Source organism: Bos mutus, chromosome 19, assembly GCF_027580195.1.
Source record: "Bos mutus isolate GX-2022 chromosome 19, NWIPB_WYAK_1.1, whole genome shotgun sequence".
Lineage (NCBI taxonomy): Eukaryota > Metazoa > Chordata > Mammalia > Artiodactyla > Bovidae > Bos > Bos mutus.
The window spans coordinates 43,019,034-43,043,744 of record NC_091635.1 but is presented as its reverse complement, the minus strand read 5'-3'; the positions used below and the strand labels follow the sequence as shown (position 1 = coordinate 43,043,744).

Sequence of the window (24,711 nt, the reverse complement as noted above, 5' to 3'; positions counted from 1 at the left end):
GCCACATAAGTAGACACTTGTTGTTTAGCCATTAAGTCATATCCGACTCTTTGCAACCCCGTGGACTTCAGCATGCCAGACTCGCCTGTCTTTCATTATCTCCCACAGTTTCCTCAGATTCATGTCTGTTGAATCAATGATGCTATCTAACCATCTCATCCTCTGCTGCCCCCCTCTCCTTTTGCCTTCAACCTTTCCTAGCATCAGAGTCTTTTTCAATGAGTTGGCTCTTTGCATCAGATGGCCAAAGTATTGGAGCTTCAGCTTCAGCATCAGTCCTTCCAATGAATATTCAGGGTTGATTTCCTTTAGGATTGACTGGTTTACTGAATACTTATGGAATGTGAAAAGGATGAACGAAAGGATTATTTTAAAATCTTTGCTTTCTGTATCACTAAGAGGCAGTTCTGTAAATCCAGTTGAGAAGGCTGGAGTGTGCCTGAGATGAACTGGGAAGGAACACACGGCTTACTGAGTGCTCTCCACAAACCAGAAGGAAGACTGTGTCCACAGAGGAGGGACCGCTGCATGGTCTGGCGGGAGAGTAGCCAGGGATCTGGGGCTTGTCCAGTCTCCAGCCCTAACACCATTGCCTCATAGGCGTGGATGCCACAGGATGCCAGTGGCCCTTCACAGGATATGGCTTCCACATAAAGTGGCCCCAGGGAAAAATGTGTTGACCCAGGCCCAATTACAAGCTTGATGTAATTGCATAGTAGGCATTTATCAGGAAATCTTTTGTGAATTCAACTAGAGAGAGCCAGTCACTCAACCCTGGCAGCTCTGGCTGCTGAACAAACAGAGGTTCTGAACCAACTGCTGTAGCCTGGGTATGGATCCTCCCTGGAGATAGTTCTCCTGGGCCATGACCTTCCTCTGTGAAAAAGATGCTCAAAGTTCAGCTCCCAGACCAGCGGCATCAGCATTATACAAGGACATGTTAGAATGCAAATTCTCCAGCTTCATCCTCGACCTACTGACAGAGAATCTCCATGAGTGGGTTTCATCATTCTGTGGATTAAGAAGCCCTCTAGGAGATTCTGATCCACTTTCAAGTTTGAGAACCACCGTTACGCAGTTTCTCTTTCAGGGGCTAGGACCTGTGTGAAAAACTCCTGAAGTGGATTGCACAGCTTTATGGATCCCCTGCTGTGTGCCATGCTCTGGATTTGGTTCTGTGAAGAGGATACCAAGGTATTTAACCAGCAGCTTCTGCAGCCAAGGAGTTTAGGAGAGAGATTTCTTCTGGCTGGCAGATGTTGAAAGTATGGATGTGTAGGACCTTTGATCTGAGTCTTGTCTATTCAGTTTAGGCAGATAATAGAGCCCACAGGAACTCAGAGGAGGTGGGAGGGGAGGGTGGGGGAATATGCTGGGGGTGTTGAATACTGAGTTAGAAGGTACAGAAAGGCATAAACAACAACTACCAGCCCAGGAGCAGTATTTTGCCCATGCCCACTGCTCAGGTGTGGGGCCACGGTTAGAAAACCTGAAGTGGAAGAGTAACCCTTGAAAGCATTTCTCTAGTGCCCACACGTGGCAATTATCAATTCAGGTTCTGTATACACATTAACTCATTCTTCGTATGAGGAGGAGAAGGAGATGACAGAGGATGAGATGATGGGATGGCATCACCGACTCAATGGACATGAGTTTGAGTAGGGAGATGGTGAGGGACAGGGAATCCTGGCGTACTTCAGTCCACGGGGTCGCAAAGAGTCGGACATGACTGAGTGACTACACCACCATATGACCCATACTGTGCGTGTGTGCTCAGTTGTGTCCGACTCTTTGTGACCCCCTGGACTGTAGCCCGCCTGACTCCTCTGTCCATGCAATTTTCCAGGCAAGAATACTGGAGTGGGTTGCCGTTCCCTCTTCCAGGGGATCTTCCCAACCCAGGGATTAAACAGGTATTTCTGGTACTGGCCGGTGAATTCTTTACCACATGAGAAGCCCCATGAACCCTATCAGATAGGCTCTATTATCACCCCATTTTAACTGGTGGGGAACTCCGACACTCAAAGGTGAGCTGACTGCCTAGAGTCACAGTTTGGCAGTTGTTTGTTATTCAGTGGCTCAGTCGCTCTGGACTCTGCGGGATCCCATGGACTGCAGCATGCCAGGCTTCCCTATCCTCCACTACCTCCAGAAATTTGCCCAGACTCAGGTCCACTGAGCCAACCAGGCCAGTGGCTAGGCAGTGGTAGACACTACTTGAACTCAGACTGTCTCATTGCTCTCGAGCACTTCCAAAGGCACAAGAAATCAACTGTCACCCCCAGTGTCTGGACTGGCCTGCTGGGTTGAGGTGGTGGAGGGATGGGACCTTTATGTTGGTGGGTAAATAGCATCTAGAAGAATGTCCTGTGTCTTTCCAAGCCTGAGCCCTTCCTCTGGCTAGACAATCGGGAGTCCTGGGCTCTGCGAACCTCCGCCCCTTCCCACTAGATGGCGGCCCCTAAAGCCACAGAGAAATTCTGAAACTTCCATTGTCCCTGTCTTCCAGGGTTCGGCTGAAGCCGAGGAATTGCAGGATGCGAACCCTCCTCCCGTCCAAGGGCCGTCGGCTCCACCTCGCCTCATCTGGGGGATCGTGGGAAGCCCCCAGCTAGGAGAAGTGATGGGGAGCAGGCGGGGTGGGCGGGGAGACAAGGATCCCCGGGATCCCGGCGCCGAGGGAGGAGCCGGCGCGCAGCAGACCCTCCGGGGGCGCAGAGGCGGGGCACTCCAGCGCGGCCGGTGTCCACGGCGGAAGGGAAGGCTGGGACCGCCGGGCGCTGGAGCCCGCGGGGACCCCGAGGGCGCGGGCGGCGGCAGGTGCGCGGCGGGGACTACAAGTCCCAGCATGCCCAGCTGCTCTGACCCGGCCCCCGCTGCCGCTTAAAGGCTCAGGGAGCCTCAGCCGTCGGGTCGCCGCGGCTTTCGCTTTGCCGCCGCGGCTGGGCGGGCGGACTCGGTTGCCGTGCGGTCCTCGCGTCCCAGCTCCCGCAGCGCCGAGGGGCGCTCTTCGTCCAGCCCTCGCGGCTCGAGGATTCCCTTTCGAGGCGCCCGCACCCCCGGGCTCCGCCGCCTCGGCCATCCCGCGGCCCCGATGCCGAGGCATGGATAGAGCGGCGCTGCGCGCGGCGGCGATGGGGGAGAAGAAGGAGGGCGGCGGCGGGGGGGACGCGGCGGGCGCGGATGGGGGCGCCGGGGCCGCGGCCAGCCGGGCGCTGCAGCAGTGCGGGCAGCTCCAGAAGCTCATCGACATCTCCATCGGCAGCCTGCGCGGGCTGCGCACCAAGTGCTCCGTGTCCAACGACCTCACCCAGCAGGAGATCCGGACCCTGGAGGTAAGGGGCCACGACGCCGGAGAATCGGGGGCCCCGCGCGGGGTTTGAGGAGTCAGGGGTTTGCGCCTCGGGAAGCGCCCCAACACCTCCTTCGCGGCTCCAGTTCACTCCTTCCCCAGCTGCATCCTTAAGCCCGGTCACCTCCTTTGCGGCTTCCTCTCCCTCTTCCACTCGCTGGCGCGGCGGCCCGAGGACCCGGACCAGCCCCGTTCACCTTGGGCGGGATTTGGGGGGAGGGGCGTGGTGCGACCTGAGAGGGAGGGTGGAGGAGCCCGCGGGCTGGGTGGGCTGCGCACGGACATCCCCTCCGCCGCCCTCCGCCGCCCTCCGCCCCCACCGCGTTTCCAGCTCGCCGGGCCGCAGGACTCATTCTCCCACTGAGTCACATGGTGGACTTTTCCCTGGGTGACGGAGCCCAGCCGCTGTGGGCTGGGGTGACGGGGCGGGAGGAGGTCCCCCTGAAGTGTGAGCGCAGGCCCTTCTTTCTCTGCCCTCCTCGCACGCCCCAGACTCTGTCTTGTTTCTTCCTTTCCTCTCCTCCAGGTTCTTGTCTGCCGCTTATCAAAGTGTTTGCTGAAACTGCATTTTTGCCTTGAGTGCGTCTCTTTCGCACTGCCACAGCGTTTCACTGCTCAAAATGTAATAACCTACCGACGCCGCCTCCCCCTTCCCCCTACTGAACTTTGGTTTAGGAATGATTATGCTGAGGACCAAAGCCTTCAATGGGAAGATGACACTACTTAAGGGGTTCTAGTGGAGACAGCCTCCAGTGTAAAGAAGAAATAAGACATGCGGCCCCTACTCTCTCAAGTGATAGCTGGCTAGCCCAGTATTAAAAGGATTTGGAAGAATCAACCAAAAGGGTTATTGCATTCTTAGAAGGGGTTGGAGGGCGGTCTCTCCCTCTCCTATCATACACAATAGAGGGAAACTAGTTGCATTTCCAACTTGCTTTTGTCCAGAGGCTGGGAAAGCTGTGAAATTCCAGGCACCACTTGGTATTAATAGCTACCCTGTTTTGAAGAATGGGCCTCTTTCTACCTTGCTTGATCACATCTGGCCTTCTGCAGATCTGGAAATGTTTTATTAGAACCTTAACTCTTCATCCCAAACCCTCCACACCCTCTTATTGCTGATTGCCTCTGCCAGCCACCTTAGGGCCAGTGGGTGATTTGTGGCCATGATAACCAGACCCCATCCTCTGTGTGCACCAGAAGCCTGAAGCCCTATTTGATCTAAAATGCTTGGGGTAGACTTCTTTCCTTCAGTTTTATTTTCTTAAAAGCGACAAAACCAGGGACATTGGAAGGATATAATCAGTGCTGGCTATTATTATTTTTGTTTCAGTTGCTATAGCAGTGCTGACCAGGGCTTGGCTTAAAAAACAAACTGACCAGCACCCCCGCTCCCCCCCCACAACTGTCCCTCTTGCATGCATGCTGCTGTTTTCCAAGTGGTGAAGAGAAACTGGTTTCTTGAACACAGCCGGGTGTGTTTGCCCAGCAAAGTTCAGTTTTTAAACCGACACAATAGGGGGCCTGTGTGGCTCCATTCTGGGAGGAGGGGTCCTTGTCCAGCAGCATGTGTCTGGTTGGACTGCTGTGTTGTTGGGATAAGAGGTTGTCCTCTGTTGGCTTCTCTTGGATTGTCCCCCCTCACCCCCCCAGGTTGCTCTGAAATGCTCCTAGCTCGAAGAGGGAACCTGGGAGAATGATGGGTGATTTCTCTGGAAATGGTACCTTGCCTTCTTGGTACCCTGCCTCCCAAAGTCACTCATTTTGACCAAGGAATGGCATCAGGACACCCTAGAACATCCTATATTTAGGTCTCTGCACTGGTTTATTCGGTGACCTGCCTCCTAAGCGTTTATTGGATGATCAGCTGTGGCAGCCAAAAACCCATCCCAAGGCCCAGAGGGGATTGGTAGCGGAAATTAGAACAAATACCCAGCTCCCCATCTTCTCTACTGTGCTGTGGATTCAGGTCCACGCTCCTCCCTGAAAAGGCGAGACCCGGGCTGTTTGGGGGATGGGACTTTTGACCCCAGGTCTAGCTCCCTAGGCCTCTCCTCCTTATCTGAACAGCGGGGTGAGAGGTCTCTGTGGGCTCTTGCAGTTCTCAATGCTGTGGTCTATGAAGGGGCCTCAGTTGGGTGGAATCAAACATTTTTTATACACACCCCTGTGTAAGAATACCCCTGAGTAAGAATGGTTCTGAAATCTAGATTTACCAAACTGATAAAATAGGGGGAAAGTTTGTTACTCAAAGAATCCTGACCTTTGAAGGCAGTGTGGTAGGTGGAAAGCCTGAGGCTTAGAAATCAGGTCCAGGGTCTGTCTATCTGACCTTGGGTAGTAAGTCCCATGACTTCTGAATCTCAGGCTTCCCCATCTGTAAAATGGGCCAAGACTACTTAAACCTACAACCTCACATGTGTCTCTAAGTCCTTATGCTTTCTACCAAGAGATTCTGCCCATGAATTTTCCTACTGAGGATCCAGTACGGGTCACATTTGGGAGGAAGGCCCTTTGACAGCTGGCTCTTGTTCCCTAGAGGTGGGTGACACAGGCCAAGAGATAGCTCCGAAGCCCGTGGTGAGGTCACGTGGGGCAGTGGTGATGTCCATTCTGGCTTTCTTTCCTGTTCTGCAGGCTCCTCTCACATACCAGGCCAGGGCCCCCAGAGACTGGACTTGCAACATTGGATTCCTGGCTTTTGAAAAAGAGGGCTTGGCTTACGTAAGCACGCCAGACTTCTCCCAGAATCCAAGGAACCTCAGCCTACCCTGGCTGTTGTTAAATAAGCACTCAAGGAGAAGCCCTGGCAAGTCCTGACCCGGGGCCCAACTGCCGGTGCCTTATTGTAGGTCGGATGATGTGTAAAGTTCAGTCTGCCTGGCTGTTTCCTTCCACCATACAGTGGTCCACTTTGGATCCAAACGAGTGGAAGGAACCAAGGTTTAATGTCTGCCTCCTACCTGTCAGTCAGCGTGCTGGACCCTTTTCAGTCTCCGAAGATTTCCAGACGTCATCATACACTTATTTTTTTTTTCCCCTCTCGCTGTGAAATGAGGAGGGAGATAAAATCTGACCCTAGAGTCTGAATCGGTAAACAGAAGTAGGGAGGCTACTTTGAAGATCCCAGCAGAATATGGCGCCTTGTCTCCACCAGGCCGTCCTCAGGGGCTGAGAACTGAGCAAGATAGAATGTTCTCGTTCCCCAGACATGCTCACAAAGGGACATCCGACTGACCTCGAAGCCCTTGCCAGTTCATTCCCTCGCTTGTGCATCTTCTTTGGGCCGGGTCTGGGCCGGGCTGTGGGGAGAGCAGGGCCGTGGGGAGAGCAGGGTGTCTCGTGAAGATTCTTGTTTTATGGACCTTGTAACTTTGCCTTTTCCTGCCAGCCTCCTGGTTCTTTTCAGAGGCAGGCCTTACCACACCGAGGAGTCTTCCCATCTGCTGCTCTTTAAAAAAAAAAAAATTTATTTTAGTTTTGGGGGCGCTGGGTCCTCGTTGCTGCACGTGGGCTTTGTTAGTTTCTTAATAGCAGAGGCTACTCCTGGTTGTGGTGCGTGGGCTTCTTGTCACGGTGGCTTCTGTTGTTGCCGAGCATGGGGTCCAGGGCATGAGGCTCGGTAGTTTTGCTGCCCGGGGTTAGTTGCTCCAGCATGTGGGATCTTTCCAGACCAGGGAAGGAACCCATGTCCCCTGCCCTGGCAAGTGGGTTCTTAACCGCGGGACCACCAGGCAAGTCCCAGCTGGTGGTCTTATGGAAAAAAGTCCCTCATAAGCAAGCTGACCTAGAGAAAGGGGTCCCCACTAGGCCTTGACCTTCACTCAGCTCTGCCGTGGCAGAGGTCAGAGGTCAAAACCCTGTGTGGAGGGCCTGAGCTTTCCCCTGTGGCCCCCTCCCCAGCCCCCTGGGGCATCTGGATGGTGGAGCTGCCAGGAAAGGAGAGGGCACTGTGGGTCCTCACAGAACTGGTCCTTGGGGTGTGCATGGATGTGCATTCACTCAACAAACCTGTGGTTATTACTGGTTTGCCTGCTGAACTGCTCACTGCTGCCACCCCGGCAAGGATTCTGAAGTAGGTAGGCTGTGTTCCTGGTGTTTGGGGACACTCTCAGACTATTGGGGAAGCCAGGCAGGTGAGCAGGACTGACTCCATTACTGTAGCCTGCTGAAATCGCTTCGGAATTGGGAATAGGACCCGACGGTTGACCAGTCCAACTCCTGCTTTTCTGGGAAATATTTCCAGAGTCTTGGTGATGACTTGTCCACGTCACACATCCCTGGCACAGCTTCCGTTTCCCCAGCCAGCCCCTGCCTCGGCGTGTGGCATTTCTCTGCTTGTGCCCTTGTTGTTGTGTTGTGTACTCAGTCACACAACTCTGTGACCCCACCGATTGTAGCCCACTACACGACTGAAGCGACTTAGCAGCAGCAGCAGGCTCCTGTATCCATGAGATTTCCCAGGCAAGAATACTGGAGTGAGTTGCCATTTCCTCCTCCAGGGGATCTTCCCGATCCAGGGATAGAACCCATGTCTTCTGCATTGGCAGACGGATTCTTTACCACTAAGCCAACTGGGAAGCCCCTACCTGGTAGTGTTAACCTCCTGCTGGAGGCTCTAACTGCAGCCGTCCCTGGAGGGAGCCAGAACTGGGGCACCCTTTGCTTTCACCTTGGCAATTTGTTTTCCTGGTGAAACTTGCTACCAGCCATCCTCCGAGGTGGTCTGGAGAAGGACCTGCGGTTTCCACGACTGGGGAGGCCTGCGGGGTGCTGGAGGGAGGCCCTATCAGATTTGCAGCCCTGGTGCCAGGAGGCCTCTGGTTTGCTGCCTGGGGACAGCGATGGGAGTGCCTCCCTCCCCGCCAGGTTAGCTCAAAATCTGGGAAAGCTGCATTCCCCACCACTGTTCTGGGCCTTCTGGGCCACTGTGGCCTCGAGAATGCACCGGTTGTGGTGCTTGGTGGCAGTGTCTGCAGTGGTGGTGGCGGTGGTGGGGAGTAACATGGCTAGTGCACGTGGCCATGCCTTCCCCAGCTGTGCATTTGAAAAAGGACATGCTTTCAGAATAGGCTGACGGGAAACTTCTACACTCAGTTCAAAGGAAAAGCTGCGCTGAGTTTATGGGAAGGGCCCTAGAGCCTGGTGAGGGGCAGGGTTTCCTCGTAGTGGAGGGATCCCGTTCCTTACAGTGGAATGAGACACCCTCTCGGTCACCTGCCCTGTGCTCGGCTCTTGGCATGTGTTCCCCATTGAAGGCTCATGGGGACCCTGCCGGGTTCTCTCTCCATTCTGCAGATAAGGACGTTGCGGCTCAGAGGGACTGAGAGACGGAGTTAGTAGGCGGTGGAACTTGGCCTGACTAGTTTTCAGAACTCATGTTCTGAACTTCGCGCCTGCTTCTAGAAACCATAGTGGGTGGGGGTGGGGTTTCTGGTCAGAGTCGTGACTGCGGAGCCCGAGGAAGTGGCCGGTAACGCAAAGGGCCGGCCCAGGGGCACTTGGTGGCCAGTTCCAGATGACGGGGCCTTCTGGTGGCCGCGCCAGAGTGCGCACCCTCTGAGCTCAAGCTTCCCTAAAGTGCGGCCTGGCACATCCTCAAAGACAGGTCCCCACCAGCGCACTGTGATGCAATCGCTCTGTGCTAGTCTCATTCTGAGAAATGAGAAGCTGCCTCGAGATCATCTTACTTGTCATTGTTTTAATGGATACCTGCTTTATCCTCACTGCATAATTCCTCTGGTAAGCATGACGTTCTTTAACTTTCCAATTGTATTAAAGTATTTTAAAATACACTTAGTGATATATGCTCACTATTGAAAAGAAAATACAGATTAAAGAAGAGAATAAAAACCACCCATAATGCCACCTCTCAGAGTTAAATCCTTTTTTATTTATTCATCTATTTTTGGCTGCTCTGCATCCTCATCGCTGTGCTCAGGCTTTCTCTAGTTGCGGCGAGCGGGCTTCTCATTGCTGGGGTGTCTCCCGTTGTGGAGCCCGAGCTCTGGAGCATGTGGGCTTCAGGAGTTGTGGTGCATGGGCTTAGTTGCCCCGAGGTCCCTGAGCAGGGATCACACCTATGTCCTCTGCATTGGTAGGCAGATTCTTAACCACTAGACCACCAGGGAAGTCCCTCAGAGTTAATTCTTATTAACATTTGGCAGTTTATTCATCCAGTGTTTTAATCCTGTGCATCTGTATACAAATATACAGAGATGTATTCATGGAGCTCACCATGCTCATTGTCTTGTAAATGTCTTCTGTCTGTTCCAGTCCATACAGATATGCACCATCATTAATCGTGGCTGTCTCCTGTAATCATATCTGTTCACTGAACCCGTCCCCACTTGTCGCCATTCGGGCTGTTTCCATGTCTTGCTGTTATAAACCTTGCTGCAGTGAGTGCATGAGTGCATTCCTAGAAGTAGAATTTGCTGGGTCAAAGTATATGAACACATTTAACAGCAGCCCCGTTCTTTGAAATCTTTAGGGCCTGATATGTTTCTCCCACCCTGCTCCCTAGCCGGAGGGCTACGGTTTACAAAATGGCAGCCTTCATGCATTTACCTCTTTGCCTCTGGATCTGTGTCCACCCTGAGGGCAAGGAGTGTGAACAGGAGACGGGACATGGCCCCCATGGCTGAGGTTCTGGGTGCTGGGTCAAGGATTGTGGGTTCTCATTTTGTGGTTTCCCGTAGCAAGGGCTGCCCTGGGCTGACCATTTAGAAAAGGGATCTTTCGTTGCTCCCAGGCAGCAGAGCAGGAGCTGGATGTCGGGACCCCATGGAGGGGTTTTCATCACTTGAGGCTCATGAAAGGCACCTTACGGAACTGTAAGCTCGGTTTCATCACCAGCCACAAATATTGATCAGTGCAATTTGGGTGCCTTGGTTGTGGGGCTGATTTAATAGAGTTGTGGACTCCTAAAGATCCTGAAATTCCCATCTGGTCCAGCCCTCTCATCTGCAGGTGAGGAAACTAAGTGCCCAAAGGGAAAGTGACTTGCTAGGAACACATATTAGGTTATTAACCTGAACAAAGAGTAGAGAAGAGACGGGTGGTTATGAAGGAGCACTGAGTAGGGGGTCAGACCTGAGAGCTCATGCCCTGAAGTGAGATGTTATGCCACCTTGACTGACTGCAAACAGCAGTCTGCCACCCCACCCTCCTATGTTGGAGGTTGGGGGATAGGAAGGGATCCTCGACCTCAAGGAGTTTCCTGCAAGAGGAAGCCAGCGGGTTTGCTTTCCCAGCCCCATCTCAGTATCTTAGGCACCCTGGGGACTGGAGATGTTCTTGGGGACCTGTCTGGGGTGTCCAGTAGGTGGGACCTTTTCTGAAAGCCAGCTTGCCCGATGGGCGGGCTCAGCCCCGATGGCCTGTCTTGAGTCTTTGAACCTGACCTGACTATACTTTCAAGGGCTTCTCATCCTTCGACTGAAAGATCCACTAGGACTTGGGTGGGTGAACCTTTTCTCCTATAAGGGTTGTGTTTATGTCCTAAATTTGTGATGATTTTGCATTCCATACCATGATACATTGTACAGGGTTCACTGTTTTGCTTCCAGAAGGTACAGCCTTTGAATCCAGTGTCTTTGTGTCTGTTTGACTTTCTGCCCTGTTCCAGAAGCATACCTTGGGGATGGATATTGGGATAAAAAATGCATTGTCATTTATTTCCAGGCACAATTGTTTCCCATCTGTATTGAAAAAGTCTTGATTCAAATTGCCGCCACATGCAAAACCTGCCTATTTATATACATCTGTATTTCTCTGTCGTTCTAGCCTTGGCGGGCGATAGTGTGTTTTAACAGGGAGGATTGCCTTTGACAATAATGGAGCTGAAGTCATCCTGTTTGCTTGCCATTTTTCTCCCCTCTTTTCATTTTTCCACCTTCAGAATAATTGCAAGAATGAATTAAGAATTGTGTTTAAAATTTAAATCAGAGCCAGGGGAGAAAGCATAATGCATTATGTAGAAGAGACCAGCTATGGTTAGGAAAAAGAACTTTTCATACAGCATAAACTGTAGACTTCAGTGTGTAATATATTGATCATGAGGGTTTTGCTTTCTGCAAAGCTGATGAGATAAGCTGCTTATAGAGTGGTGGGGCTTTTCTTTGACAAGGCGCCTGGAGGTATTGAGTCCCAGTTTAGCCTGTTCATTTGGATTGGGTTTGGATATGGATTAGTGGAAGCAGCTTCACTCATGGTGCACAGAAAGTTTTGCTGGTCAGAAATAAGTGACCCGAGAGTTCCCTGGCGGTCCAGTGAGTAGGACTCAGAGCTTTCACTACCATAGACCCGGGAACTAAGATCCCACAAGCCTCATGGCACTGCAAAAAAGAAAAAAAAAAGCAAACCAAAACGTATAAAAAGTGACCTGTGTGTTCTCACACATTGGGCACATATGGGGCACTATCCCCTCCTCCCAGTCTGGGACCCTTGAAAGGGCTTCATGCAGCCTTTCCTATCTGTATTCTGTGTGATGCTCTCGTGAAAGCAAGCTTCAAGTAGCTGAGAATGGGCCCCATCAGCCACCTCCTTGAACGTAGTTGGGGAAGCAGGAGCAGGAAAGGAGACGAGAAATGGTAGGTGGTTTCACCTACTGTTGGTTTTATGATACTGGGCTCCCATTTGAGGTTCCAGCTAAAATTGGGGCGGTTGAGGAGAGGCTGGTGACCCCGTCCACTTATCTACCTGTGCAAAGTTACCTTTTGTCGCGGGGAGGTACTTTCCGAAGGGAGACAGGTTGTGTTCTGGGCACACCACACCACCTGCATAGAGACAGATATCACTTAATCCTCCCAAAAAGATGAGGAAGATGTACCCAGAGAGGTCCATAGGTCTGGAGTCGTTGAGTCCTGCCTCCTCCTGGCCCCACTGGCCAGTTAGCCTGGTTCCCGGGACACGCTTCTTTGGGGTCTACCAAGGAACCTCTTGACCCCCCATGGAGGGCGGAAAACAGTCCAGGAGAAATGCAGTCGTCTGTGAGTGTGTTTGAGCCTGGGGCTGCAGAGGGCAGGGGAAGGGCTGGGCTGCAGACTGAGGAATGCTTTTTAAAACAAAAAAGGAAATGCTAGCTCAGAATGGAAAGGAAAGGAAGCAGCTTCCTGTTTCTGGTGCTGGCTCTGTGAAAGGAGGAGCTCTCTAACCCCTTGGCCAGTGGAGGCCCCAGGTCGGCTGGGGCCACCCTGGGTGCGAGAGACAGACACACAGCACCCAAACAGCTGCTCGAGGCCCAGAGGGCTGGGTCCGCCCCTTTTCATTTTCTCCAGGTAACTGATCAAATGGATATGTGGTTTTCAAAATGAATATCTATACGTGTTACAAAAGGGATGTGTCGCAATAGCTGACATTTACTGAGAGCTTACTCCAGGCCTGGGCCCCGTCTTAGGAGTTTCATGTGGCCTGTACTCCTCCCAAAGACCTTGTGAGGAAGAGTCTACTGTCATTCCCATTTTACGGATGAAGAAACTGAGGTGCGGAATGGTTAAGTGACTTGCCCAGAGTCATAGATCCAAGGAGAGACTAAGCTGTGACTTGAACCCAGATCGTCTTAATTACCTGCTGGTGCTACCTGACTTGTGTTTGCAAACTCCACATCCACCTAGAAAATCTGTTAGCAGAGAATAATTTTTTTAAAGACCTGTGTCTTTTGGCTCCAGAGGGCTGCCCCCAAACCTTGGTCAGGCCCTTGGTGATTCTTTAGGTGAAATGCCTGCATTTGATAGATTAAAGTTGCCATGTGGCATGTGGGGTCTTAGTTCCCCGATGGTGGATGAAACCGGTGCCTGCTGCAGTAGAGGCACAGTCTTATCCACTGGACTGCCAGGGAAGTCCCAAGTTTATATGTATATTTTAAGTTTGATTATGGGAATGTTCACAGATGTACAAAAGTCTGGAGAATGGTACAGTGGATCCCTGTGCAGGAATCCCCCCACCACAGCAATAACCGGCTTCATCCAGGCTTGGATCATCTATGGTGTTTACACTCGAATAAGCCTGTTGAAAATGGTGGTGGCGTGGGGCAGTTAGTGTCAAGGAAGCAGAGGTCTTCTGGTCCAGCCTTCTGCCTCCAGGCAGTGCTATGCGGACCCCAGCAGGCTGGGCGGAATCTCTGTACCTTTCCCCAGAAAATAACCCTTTAAAAATTTCCCCTGAAGCTTAGTGTGGCTCCTGGCGGCCCTCACGTGACAGGCAGGTCATCTCATTCTGTAAACTGAAGCTCCCAATGCACTGAAAGCTGTTCTCACATGGCAGAGTCAGGGAATGGCCATGGCCTTGTGGGAATACTTCCACAGCCCCGCCCAAGGCTGACCCTGCAGTCACACTGCGACAGTCCCAACTTCCAGCCACTCTTCTGTATATCCTAGTATCTCCTCTCCTACTCTTCCTCATTGCTTTAGCTGCACATCATGAGATGAGTGTATTTCAGCCAACATTTACTGAGCGCCACTGGGTGCACCCCGGGAGAAGCGTCAGTGAGCACAGGCAGCCCGCGTCTCCAAGGAGATCCTGGCAAATCCTCATCTCTACGGTTCTGGCCTAAAAATGAGATCCAGGACCCACTGAGGGGCTTCCTTAACCTTTGTGGTTCTTCCTGTGGTTCTGCACGGTCCTCCTGAAGCCTGGTCTTGCTGGCCACTGGTACATTTCTGTTCTCTGCGTTCTCTTGCCCCCAGCAGAGGTGGTTTTCTCTGTTGCTTTCTGTTGGTTTCATTTTGTTTTGTTTGGGCTGTATTCTCACAAGCATTTCTCAGCCTTTCGCTTTTGGCCAGCTGTTTCAGATCTCTGAGTTCGGCCTCTCAAACGCAGTCATGATGTTATCATGGGAAAGGATGGTCTTGGGCACACAGTGGGACATTGAGGGCTGCCTCAGGACTTCAGGGTGTGCCTGGGCTCCGGGGGAGAGGGCCCCAGTAGCCTCTTGACTGGTAATTCCTTGCTAGCTCTGTGACCTGTGTGGCCAGTTCCTTAGCTCTGTGGACCTCAGTTTTCTTGTTCCTTAAAAGGCATAAGAGGGAGTTCCCTGGTGTTCCAGTGGCTAAGATTTCACACTTTCAATACAGGGGGCCCAGGTTCGATCCCTGGTCAGCGAACTAGATCCCACACACCACAACTAAGAATTTGCATGCTGCAGTGAAAAGATCCTGCAAGCTGCAGCTAAGATTGCAGATGCTATGTGTGGCAACTAAGACCCAGTGCAGCCAAATAAATAAATACAAATATTTTAAACATAAATAAAAAATTAAAAGATAAGAATAGCTTTATTTTAGACTCTCGAGAGAAGTCATTGAGATACAGAAGGTGTGCTAGATGATACTTAGAAGGGATTCAGTATTTTCATTTCTCCTCCTCTCACTTAGCATTATTCTAAAACACTTGTCCACATGTCTCCGTTATCTCCCTTTCCGTCATTTTAATCAGTGCCTGCTATTTCACCCAGTGGGTATGCTGTAATTTACCAAAACATTTCCCCTGTTATGGGACATTTCGGTTGTTTCCAGATTCCTGCTCTTATAAACACCGTGGCTGGAATCATCTTTATACAAGCACCTCTTTATTTTTTTTCCTATTCTGAATTCATTTCCTTGGGATAATTCCCAGGAATGGAATTACTGGGTCAAAGAGCATGGATATTTTTTGTGATGGGAGTTGCAAAACTGTCCTCCAGTTTCTGCTTTTTGTACAATAGCTCTCTTAAAATTTGTATTCTTGGTTGAAAAGCTCATTTTTTCCCTTTGCAATTCTTATTGATCTCTGTGCCTTTCTTCCCCTACCTACCTGACCTTTTTTGGGGCCTTGTTAAATCATTTCCCATTTTCCTCTTTTAAAAAGCATCTTTATTGAGTTATAATTGCCAAATAAAGTTGTAAGACATTTAAAGTGTGCCAGTCATCCCCTGTCTTGAATTTGCTATTTATTTCTATCTACTGCCTTCTGCCCATTCATTCACTGACTGTTTCTTGAGCATGTACTCTGTTTGGTTTTAGGTACTGGGAAAAGAGCAGTGAAGAAGACAGAGTGGTTCCTTTAATGGAAAGAGAAAAATAAAAAGTCAATAGATAGTGACAGGTAGACTGAGGAAAAGAACACTGAGAATGGGTTAGAGTGATGGGATGGGGAGAAGGCTGCTTTATTATTATTAGTTTATTTTTTATCTTTTGGTGGCACCTTGAAGCATGTGGGATCTTATTTCCCTGACCAGGGATTGGACCCAGGCGCCCTGCATTGGAAGCGCTGAGTCTTAACCACTGGACCACCAGGGAAGTCCCTAAAAGGCTGCTGCTTTAGATGGGCTCATCAGGAAAGCTTCCTTCCCAGAGAAGGTTTGAGCTGAGTGTTAAAAGATGAGAGGGCAGCAGGCTTGTGAAAGCTTGGGTGAAGAGTGTTCCAGGCAGAGGGACTAGCATGTGCAAGAGCCCTGAGGCAGAAGTGAACTTGCTGTGTTCAAGGACCAGAAAGGAGGCCAGCCTGCCTGGACACAGTGGGAAGTGGTGTTCCGTGAGGGCTGTGGTCTGCCATGACCTCAGGGAGGTCCCTTGGGCCCTTTTCCTCAAGTTGGGCCGTGGTCAAGAATTAAGGCACTAATTCATCCAGTGGTTGTGCCTGCTCCAGTTATGTGCTAGGCACTGTTGTAGGATGTGAGAGTGGATGAGAAAGTTAGCTTGGCAGGGGAGTCTGTAGATGAGTAAACCAATAGAAGGTGCCAGTGAGGTGTGAATGGAGGCCCATTGTACTGCCCGGCTGACTCATCTCTGCATCCTGAGATGTGCGGGGACTCGGGAAATGTTTCTTGATTTGAACCAAGTCGGGCTCTGGGCTGCGAGCCTTCACCGTGGCAACTGAAACTCAATTGTCTGCTGTCAGGCCTGGCAGTCGCAGCCTGCCAGGGAAGAGGCCCCGAGGACTGAGGTTGCCAGCTCAGAAGCGGGGCTGCCCGTATCAGGTATGAGTAGCTAGGCAGCACTTATGGGAAACAAGCCTGAGAAATAGGCGTGGGAAAGCCCCTGTTTACCACGCTGCTTTGCCTTGCCGCAGTCTTCCCTGATTTGTGACTCTCATTGGAAATGAAGGCTTGCAGGCTCTGTGCTTGTCCTTGTTTTCTTCTCTTGTACTGTATGCTGTGCTTAGTCGCTCAGTCGTGTCTGACTCTTTGCGACCCCATGGACTGTAGCCTGCCAGGCTCCTCTGTCCGTGGGGATTCTTCAGGCAAGAATACTGGAGTGGGTAGCTGTTCCCTTCTCCAGGGGATCTTCCCAACCCAGAGATCGAACCCAAGTCTCCTGCATTGTAGATGGATTCTTTACTGTCTGAACTACCAGGGAAGCCCGAGAACACTGGAATGGGTAGCCTATCCCTTCTCCAGGGGATCTTCCTGACCCAGGAATTGAACCGGGGTTTTCTGCGTTGCAGGCAGATTCTTTACCAGCTGAGCTACCAGGGAAGCCCTTTCTTCTAGTAGGGCAGGGCAAAGAGAAGGGGATCCCAAACTTTGGGACAGCATTGACTGTATACACCTAGTGAGCTGTGACCCTGTGGCAGTTCCAGGAAATGGACCTGGTAGATGTTGGCTGCCATTTTGTTTGGAGGTAACTCATGAGCCAACTTTGTGGCTGGGGAAGTAAGGCCCAAGGTCACAGTAGTCAGTGGAGCTGGGGTTCCAATCTGGAATTGTCTGACTTCACACCTGTGTGCATTTCACCGCATCCCTCAGAAACTTGCTTGACCTTGGTTGACCTTGGACCTTGTCTGGAACACAGAGAGGTCAGCTCTGCTCAGAATTTTGAAAGCAATAATGCTATGTAGAAAAGGGTCTGAAAATCTCTCCTTTTCCAAACCATTTGGATGGATTACCTCAAAGTTGTAAGCAGGATGAGATGACCATGGCATCAGGGTCCAGATTAGCAGATTTGCAGAGGTGGGTGCTCCTTGTTGAGGACAAAGATGGAGAGAAAAGCATCCTGGGGGAGGGGGAGGGGGGCATGTTCAGAGCAAAGGCTCTTCCCTGATTCCATTTCAGATGAACTTGGCTTCTCTCTCTCTTTTTAAAAAATCTTTTGGCCATACTATGTGGCATGTGGGATCTTAGTTCCCTGACCTGGGATCAAACGTGTGCCCCCTGCATTGGCAGTCAGTTTGGAGTCTTAACCACTGGATCACCAGGGGTGTCCTTTGCCCTCTGTTTTGAAGCGCTCTGCTTAGAAAGGATAACGTTAGTTGTTAGCACTGGGCAACACTGGTGCCTGGTGGGGATGACATGCAAGCAGGGTTATATTTTACATGTTGGCGAATCTTAGGAGAAAGGAGGTGAGAAATCCCTGGGGAGATTTCCCCCTGGTGGCCCTGACTCATCATGGCCAAGGGGACTGAGCAGAGCAAGGAGGAGTCCGTCAGTGAATGGAAACTTGCCTTTTAGGGGACAGGAACCCTTCTCTGTTGTGGTTGGCCTGGTGGTTTAGGAGGAGAGGTGAGCGTTTGAGACAAAGCGCTGGGCTAGTTGTACAGCTGCATCTTTGACAATTTTGAGAGTTTTAGGAAGTAGTTCTAAAAAAAAAGAAAAATGAAAAGAAACCAAAAGCCAAAGAGGTCGTTACTCTCCGTACCTGTGTGCAGCCAGGCGGGCTGTGAGTTGCCGTGTAACTGATGGAAACTGGCTCGTGGGCCCGGCTTCACGTGTGCCCTCCCCCACCTTTTGTGGTCCCTAAGCCGGAGGGGGGTTCTGACTGTTCTCAGAAAAAGACTTAGGTGGCCTCAAATGACCAGACCTTGTCTCAGGCATCTAACAGCTTAAACTAAACTTCCTCTCTAGCCCTGTTTGGTTTAAGCAGTTTCCTGGTCTGGCAGGATTTGTTTTCTTAGCATCCGTCTTGTCAAAGCCCCAGTTCCACTTGTCACAGCAAACAGGCCCCCCTGGTCACCCTGTAGCTGCCAGACAGTGCCTGTCTTCCAAAACTCAGACGTGCTGTTCCCCTGGGGAAGTGGAGCCCAAGTGAGTGGCCTCCTGTGGTCCTCTGTCTGGGCTCCTGCCTTCTCTTCCCCATTTCGATCACAGGATGGTGCTTGTCCTTATTCTAGAAAGATCTGCTGGTTCACGGGCTGCCTGTATATTTGGAGGAAAGGCCGAGTGAGTGAGCAGCACCCTGAAGTAGGTGAGAGCATAGGTTCTGTTGTTTGGCATGGATTTACACTCTTCTCCCTTCCTGGGTAAGCTGCATGTCTTTGGGCAGATTACTTAATCTGTCTGAGCAATAGTTTCCTCATCTGTAAAATGGAGATTATAATAGAATTGCTCATAGTAAGTGAGATGAGTCATGTAAAGCACAGTGCCTGACACAGAGAAAGAATCTGTCTATATATTTTATTATTCTTGGTTTTTTCAACAGGTATTTAATTAGCACCCACTCTGAGTTGGGTACCCACTCTAGGTTGGTTATTCTTCTAAACAGGGAAGTAAGTGAACAAGATAGACAAAATTGTCAGCTCTGTGGAACTTGGGTTTTGGCTGTTAGAAGGAGACATTCACAATAAGTGAATAAGGGAAATATATTGTTTGTTAAATGGTGGATGTGCTATGGAAAAAAATGAAAACAGGAAGATGGCCAAGGTGACGAGTGGTATACTTTAAATGAAGGGTCAGGATGGTTTTGCAGAAATGGTAGTATTTAAGATCTCAGCAGCCTGAGAGCGCCTCCCTGGGGATGTATCTGGGGAGGAGCTTTGGAAGAGGAGTCTAACAAGTGCAAAGGTAGGGAGTGGGCCTGGCGTCCTGGGGCTGGGTGAGGCTTCGAGATGCCCTGAGAAATGCCTAAGTGGTGCAGCCCTCAGGTGCCACCTGCCCTCAGGTGACCTTGAGCCTGGCATCGAGGAACAAGGGGGAAAAGGGTGATGAGAACAGACGTTTGTGAAGGGTACCAGGGTGGCATGTGGGCTTCTCAGCAGACCCACCCTCCATCCAGTAGAATCAAAGGAATTTTGAAACTCAACCCTCCTTTCTTTCTTTTTTAATTTTTTATTTTGTTTTGGAGTATAGCCGATTAACAACACTATGATAGTTTCAGGTGAACAGCGAAGGGACTCAGCCATGTGTATCCATGTATCCATTCTGCTCTAGACTTCCCTCCCATTCAGGCTGTCACATAACACTGAGCAGAGTTCCCTGTGCTTGACAGTAGGTCCTTGTTGTCAATCCTTATTTCTTACTAACAAATGGGAGTTTGGGGGTTGGTCCTCACTCACCTCCTATAAAAAGTCTTGTTGTTGACTTTCTGACCGTGTAGGTGAGTGGTGGGGTCCTCGATGGGACCCCCTGTGGCCCTGCCACCCACTAAGGACACGTCACTTGGGAGAGTTGATTTCATTCATTCCACAGCATTTGCTGGATCCCTGTGGGGGTAGATCGTGCCTGCACCGCCTGGTATTACTCTGCTCATCTGTAACCCCAGGCCAGCAGCTCCTCTTGAAGTCGGTCCATCCTTCCAAGGGAGCTTTCCTAAGGCAGTCATTCAGTAGAAGAGAAAAGCAACATTTATGAGGGTATTTGCATTATCCATAATACAGAAAAAAAACAAACAAGGTAGCTGTCCAGTGGCGAGGAGGTAGTGGTGCATAGCACACCATGGGTAGTTGACACACGCAGCTGTTAATTATGAAGACTGGGTAGAAACATGACTGTATTTATGTTACATTGAGGGAAAACATAAAGAGTACAGAACTGCATGTATGTAGCCTTTGTAGTTACGTAAATTGTAAAACTCTGTCTGCAGATGGAAAAAACTAGAAGAGAAATGAGTTGTGTATGTGGGGGGTAAGTATTTTTGGAAAAATTCTATTGTATCATTATTTTCATTCATTTGTTTATTAAAGTAACGTAGTGCCTGCCACACCAGAGGCATAGATACTGGTGGTCTTGACCGGAGAACCCTGCAACCCTATCCCACTCCCCCAGCCCCCAGCCACACTCTAAAGTGCTCAGCCCTCTCTTCTCAGTGCTCCTGGATCAAAGGCTTGCCACACGTTGTGATGCAAAACTCACACCTTCTGGAATAAACATCAGACTCTCTGTCCCACAGCTTCTCCCTCAGGGCCTTCTTGGAGTCTGCTGAGAAGCAGAGGTTTCCAGAGCTGCCACCCCTCCTGAGTGACATGCTGTTTCTAGCAAGCAGTCCCTGTGGGTGCAGCCTGCCTGGCACCCCGAGGTCTCCCCATGCATGACGATGGCCCTGAGTTGAGATCCAGTCTTCAAGGGGGCACCCAGTCTTGGCTGCAAGGCCCGCTGGGTGAGGGGCCCTTTCAGAAAGGAGAACCACTGCTGTGGCTGTTTACACTCATGGAACAAACACTGCTGGTGATGCTGCCCAGGAAGTTGGTGGTGGGCTCAGGGAGACCTGAGCGCAGATATTGACAAGCACTTACAGCCTCGCTGGCCACATTCTGTGCAAAGTTCTCTGGCTGTCTGGACGGTGATGTGGTGGTGAGGAGGACATTCGTGACCAGAGCAAACATTTACTGGGTGCTCGCTGTTCTAGGCTCTTAGCACAAAAAATGCTGTAACCGCCAGTCCTTCCAGCACCCCAGGGGTGGGTGTAGGTCTCACCTGCATTGCATAGTGGGGAGCGGAGGCCCAGAGAGGTGGGTGGAGATGGTTTAGCCTCCTGAGGTCACACCCATGGGGACAGAAGTGTTAGTCTCTCAGTTGTGTCCGACTCTTTTCGACCCCATGGACTGTAGTTTGCCAGGCTCCTCTGTCCATGGAATTCTCCAAACGAGAATGCTGGAGCAGATTGCCATTCCCTTCCCCAGAGGATCTTCCTGACCCAGGGATTGAACCTGGGTCTTCCCGCATTGCAGGCAGATTCTTTACCATCTGAACCACAGGGAAGCCCCATGGGGACAGAGGTGAGGTTCAAATCGGAGTCTAGCTGGTTATAGAGCCCACACCTTGGTGTTTTCTGTGGCATGATGCATTCATTGGGGGAGAGGTGCTGAATCAGGCTACGCGGTGAAAACTGCAACCAGGATGCCCCTCTACCTTCCCCTTCCCTTCCCTGCTTTTCCCTCCTGGAGTGGAGTGCCCTAGCCTCTCCACTTGGCAGCCCCTCTGCTTGCCACACCAAATGCTCTGGAACAGCCTCCGGTCCTCCAAGAAGGATGACTAGTGCACTTTTGCTTTAAAGGAAGGATTTCCTGTTTCTTTCAGGACAAAGACTGTGTTTGACGGCTTTATCCAGAAGCTTCAGGGCCTAGTACAGTGCTTGGCACATACTAAGTACTAAGGAATCAATGAGCGTATATTGTGATCAGTATATTGAGATCAGTGCTAAATGAACCTCCCGACATTTCTAGAGAAATAATGTGAATCATTGAGAAGGACCATCCAGTGCAGGGGATGAAATGTGGCCTCCGGAGTCAGACAGCCTGGGTTTGAATTTTTTGTGGCTGTTCCATGGACTGTTTCTAACCTTGGGCAAGTTTACTTTTCTGGGTGTCAGTTTTTCCATCTGTATAATGGGGACAATCATAAGACCTTGTGGGGGCTGCTCTGAGGATTAAATGAGTAAGTGCATAAAGTGCATGGAACAAGCTTTGCTCACAGTTCAGTTCAGTTCAGTCTCTCAGTCGTGTCCCACTCTTTGCGACCCAATGAATCACAGCACGCCAGGCCTTCCTGTCCATCACCAACTCCCGGAGTTTACCCAAACTCATGCCTTGTGCAAGCACGGGTGTGGTGAGACCCCCACGCCATTGGAGGGTCCAGGTCACTTGCCGATGGAGGGGCTGCCATACAACACAGTCGGCAGCCTGATGCGTGGGGTCATTTGGGGTGCTGCAGGCTTTCGGGGTGAGCTGTGCGGCTTGGGGCATCAGGGTCAGACGACATTCTCTACCGGCTGCTGGTCATGCAGGCAGCGGATGGGGGTTGTCCTGGAGAGGAACCAGAGTAAGGGCGCGTCTTTGCTTTTCCTTGATGCGTGTGCGCATGCACGCACCGGTGTGTGTGTGGCCATCTTTTTTTTGGCGCGCATGCGCATACCTCTGTGGCGTTAGATCTCAACCTAAATAAGATCTTGATAAGAAGTTCAGGGAAAGATTAAATGATACAAGCTTCTCTTAAAACACATTAGTCAGCTCTTGTCAACCGTCTGCTGAGAACCCTCAGTGACTGTCAGATTCCACTTGGTGTAAAAGCCAAAGTCAGGGTCCTGGTTTTTTTCCTTCTCCCCCATGGCTCCCTCTGCCCCAACCCTACTGGCCTCCTTCCTATTATTGAACAGCCAGGCACCCCCTGCAGCCTTTGTCTCTCTTGGAATGCCCTTCCCCAGATGCCCACAGGACCCAACCCCCCTCGCCACTGCCCAGTGAGGGAGGTCTTCTCTGACCACATTCCCATCTGTCTGTCCCCTGCCCACTTAATTTTCCCTTTTCACACACACCGTGTGGTTTTACCTCTTGATTGCCATCTCCCCTCTCGAGAATGAAATTTCCAGAAAGGTAGGGATTTTTATCTGCTTTGTTCACTGATACATCCTCAATACCTAAATAGCGTAGACTGCAATCATAGTATTCAAATGAATGAGACAATGAACAAAGTTATAAAGGAAACTGCCAAAGCCTCCTGCAGCGTGCATGTCAGAGCACAGTAGGATCCTTTGAGTAATTTTCTAGTTGGGGAAAATTGGAGTGATTGTAATACCACCTGTCAAGAGTGAGAACCATCTCTTTTGTGTGTGTGTGTGTGTGTGTGTGTGTGTTCTTCTGTGTCTACCAGGAATGTGCTGGGTGTGCCCCAGGCTTCTGTAATTGTTGTTATTGTTGTTCAGTTGCTAAGTCATGTCCAACTCTTTGTGACCCCATGAACTGCAGCATGCGAGGCTTTCCTGTCCTTCACCATCTCCCAGAGTTTGCTGAAATTCACGTCCATTGAGTCAGTGATGCCATCCAACCATCTCATCCTCTGTCACCTTTTCTCCTCCTGCCTTCAATCTTTCCCAGAATCAGGAACTTTTCCAGTGAGTTGGCTCTTTGCATCAGGTGGCCATAGTATTGGCGCTTCAGTTTCAGCTTCAGCATCAGTCCTTCCAGTGAATATTCAGGGTTGATTTCCTTTAGAATGGACTGGTTTGATCTAACAGTCAAGGGACTCTCAAGAGTCTTCTCTGGCACCACAGTTTGAAAGCATCAGTTCTTTGGTGTTGACCCTTCTTTATGGTCCAACTCTCATATTCGTACATAACTACTGGAAAAACCATAGCTTTGACTATGTAGATCTTTGCTGGCAAAGTGATGTCTTTGTATTTTAATACTCTGTCTAGATTTGTCATAGCTTTTTTTCCAAGGAGTAAACGTCTTTTAATTTCAGGGCTGGAGTCACCATTGCAGTGGTTTTGGAGCCAAAAAAATAAAATCTGCTACTGTTTCCAGTTTTTATTTTGCCTTGAGGTGGTGGGACCGGATGCCATGATCTTAGTTTCTGAGTGTTGAGTTTTAAGTCAGCTTTTTCACTGTCTTCTTTCACCTTCATCAAGAGGCTCTTTAGTTCCTCTTCCCTTTCTGCCACTAGAGTGGTATTATCTGCATATCTGAGGTTGTTGATATTTCTCTGAGCAATATTGATCCCAGCTTATGAGTCATCATGGCATTTCGCATGATGTATTCTGCATATAAGTTAAATAAGCAGGGTGACAATATACAGACAATATGCAATGTACTCCTTTCCCAAATTTGAACCAGTCTGTTGTTCCATGTCCGATTCTAACTGTTGCTTTTTGTCCTGCATACAGAGTTCTCAGGAGACAGGTAAGGTGGTCTGCTATTACCATCTCCTGAAGAATTTTCCAGTTTGTTGTGATCCACACAGGCTTCTGTGATTCCAGTTGTAATAATCCTCTGATGTCAGTTTACAAAATGAGACAAGCTTTGACTGAACCAGTTCTCATCACTCCTTTAGTTAGTGCTGTGGACATTATATCCCTTGTCTTTTTTGTTTTGTTTTATTCTGGTCAAATATACCAGAGAGATTGGACTGAATCCTTGATTTGCACGGACTGATTTTCTCTGAGATCACTTTCACCTCTAATTCTATCTTTCATGGATGAAACTAATAGAAATCATAATGTAAGTTCATAGCACATATGTACCTCACTGTAGCCAATGAAAGCATGCTGCACTTGATATGTATGAAACCATAGGATTGGTCAAAATCTGAACAAACTTTTTGGCTAATGCAATACTTACGTCCTGAAAGTGTTAGTCACTCAGTTGTGTCCAACTCTTTGTGACCCCATGGACTGTAACCTGCTAGGCTCCTCTGCCCATGGGATTCTCCAGGCAAGAATACTGGAGTGGGTAGCCATTCT

At 50.2% G+C, this 24,711-nt stretch overlaps 1 protein-coding gene across 2 annotated transcripts in view; it reads left to right on the top strand.

Annotated features, from left to right (window-relative positions):
• Positions 1–2,894: 2,894 nt before the first annotated feature.
• The window catches only part of KSR1 (kinase suppressor of ras 1), a 164,672-nt gene continuing 142,855 nt past the window's right edge, over positions 2,895–24,711 (top strand). For both annotated transcript variants that reach the window (XM_070390393.1, XM_070390392.1), the window contains exon 1: positions 2,895–3,335. In XM_070390393.1, the coding sequence (XP_070246494.1) occupies positions 3,105–3,335 (231 nt within the window). In that variant the 5' untranslated portion in view covers positions 2,895–3,104. The remainder of the gene's footprint in view (positions 3,336–24,711) is intronic.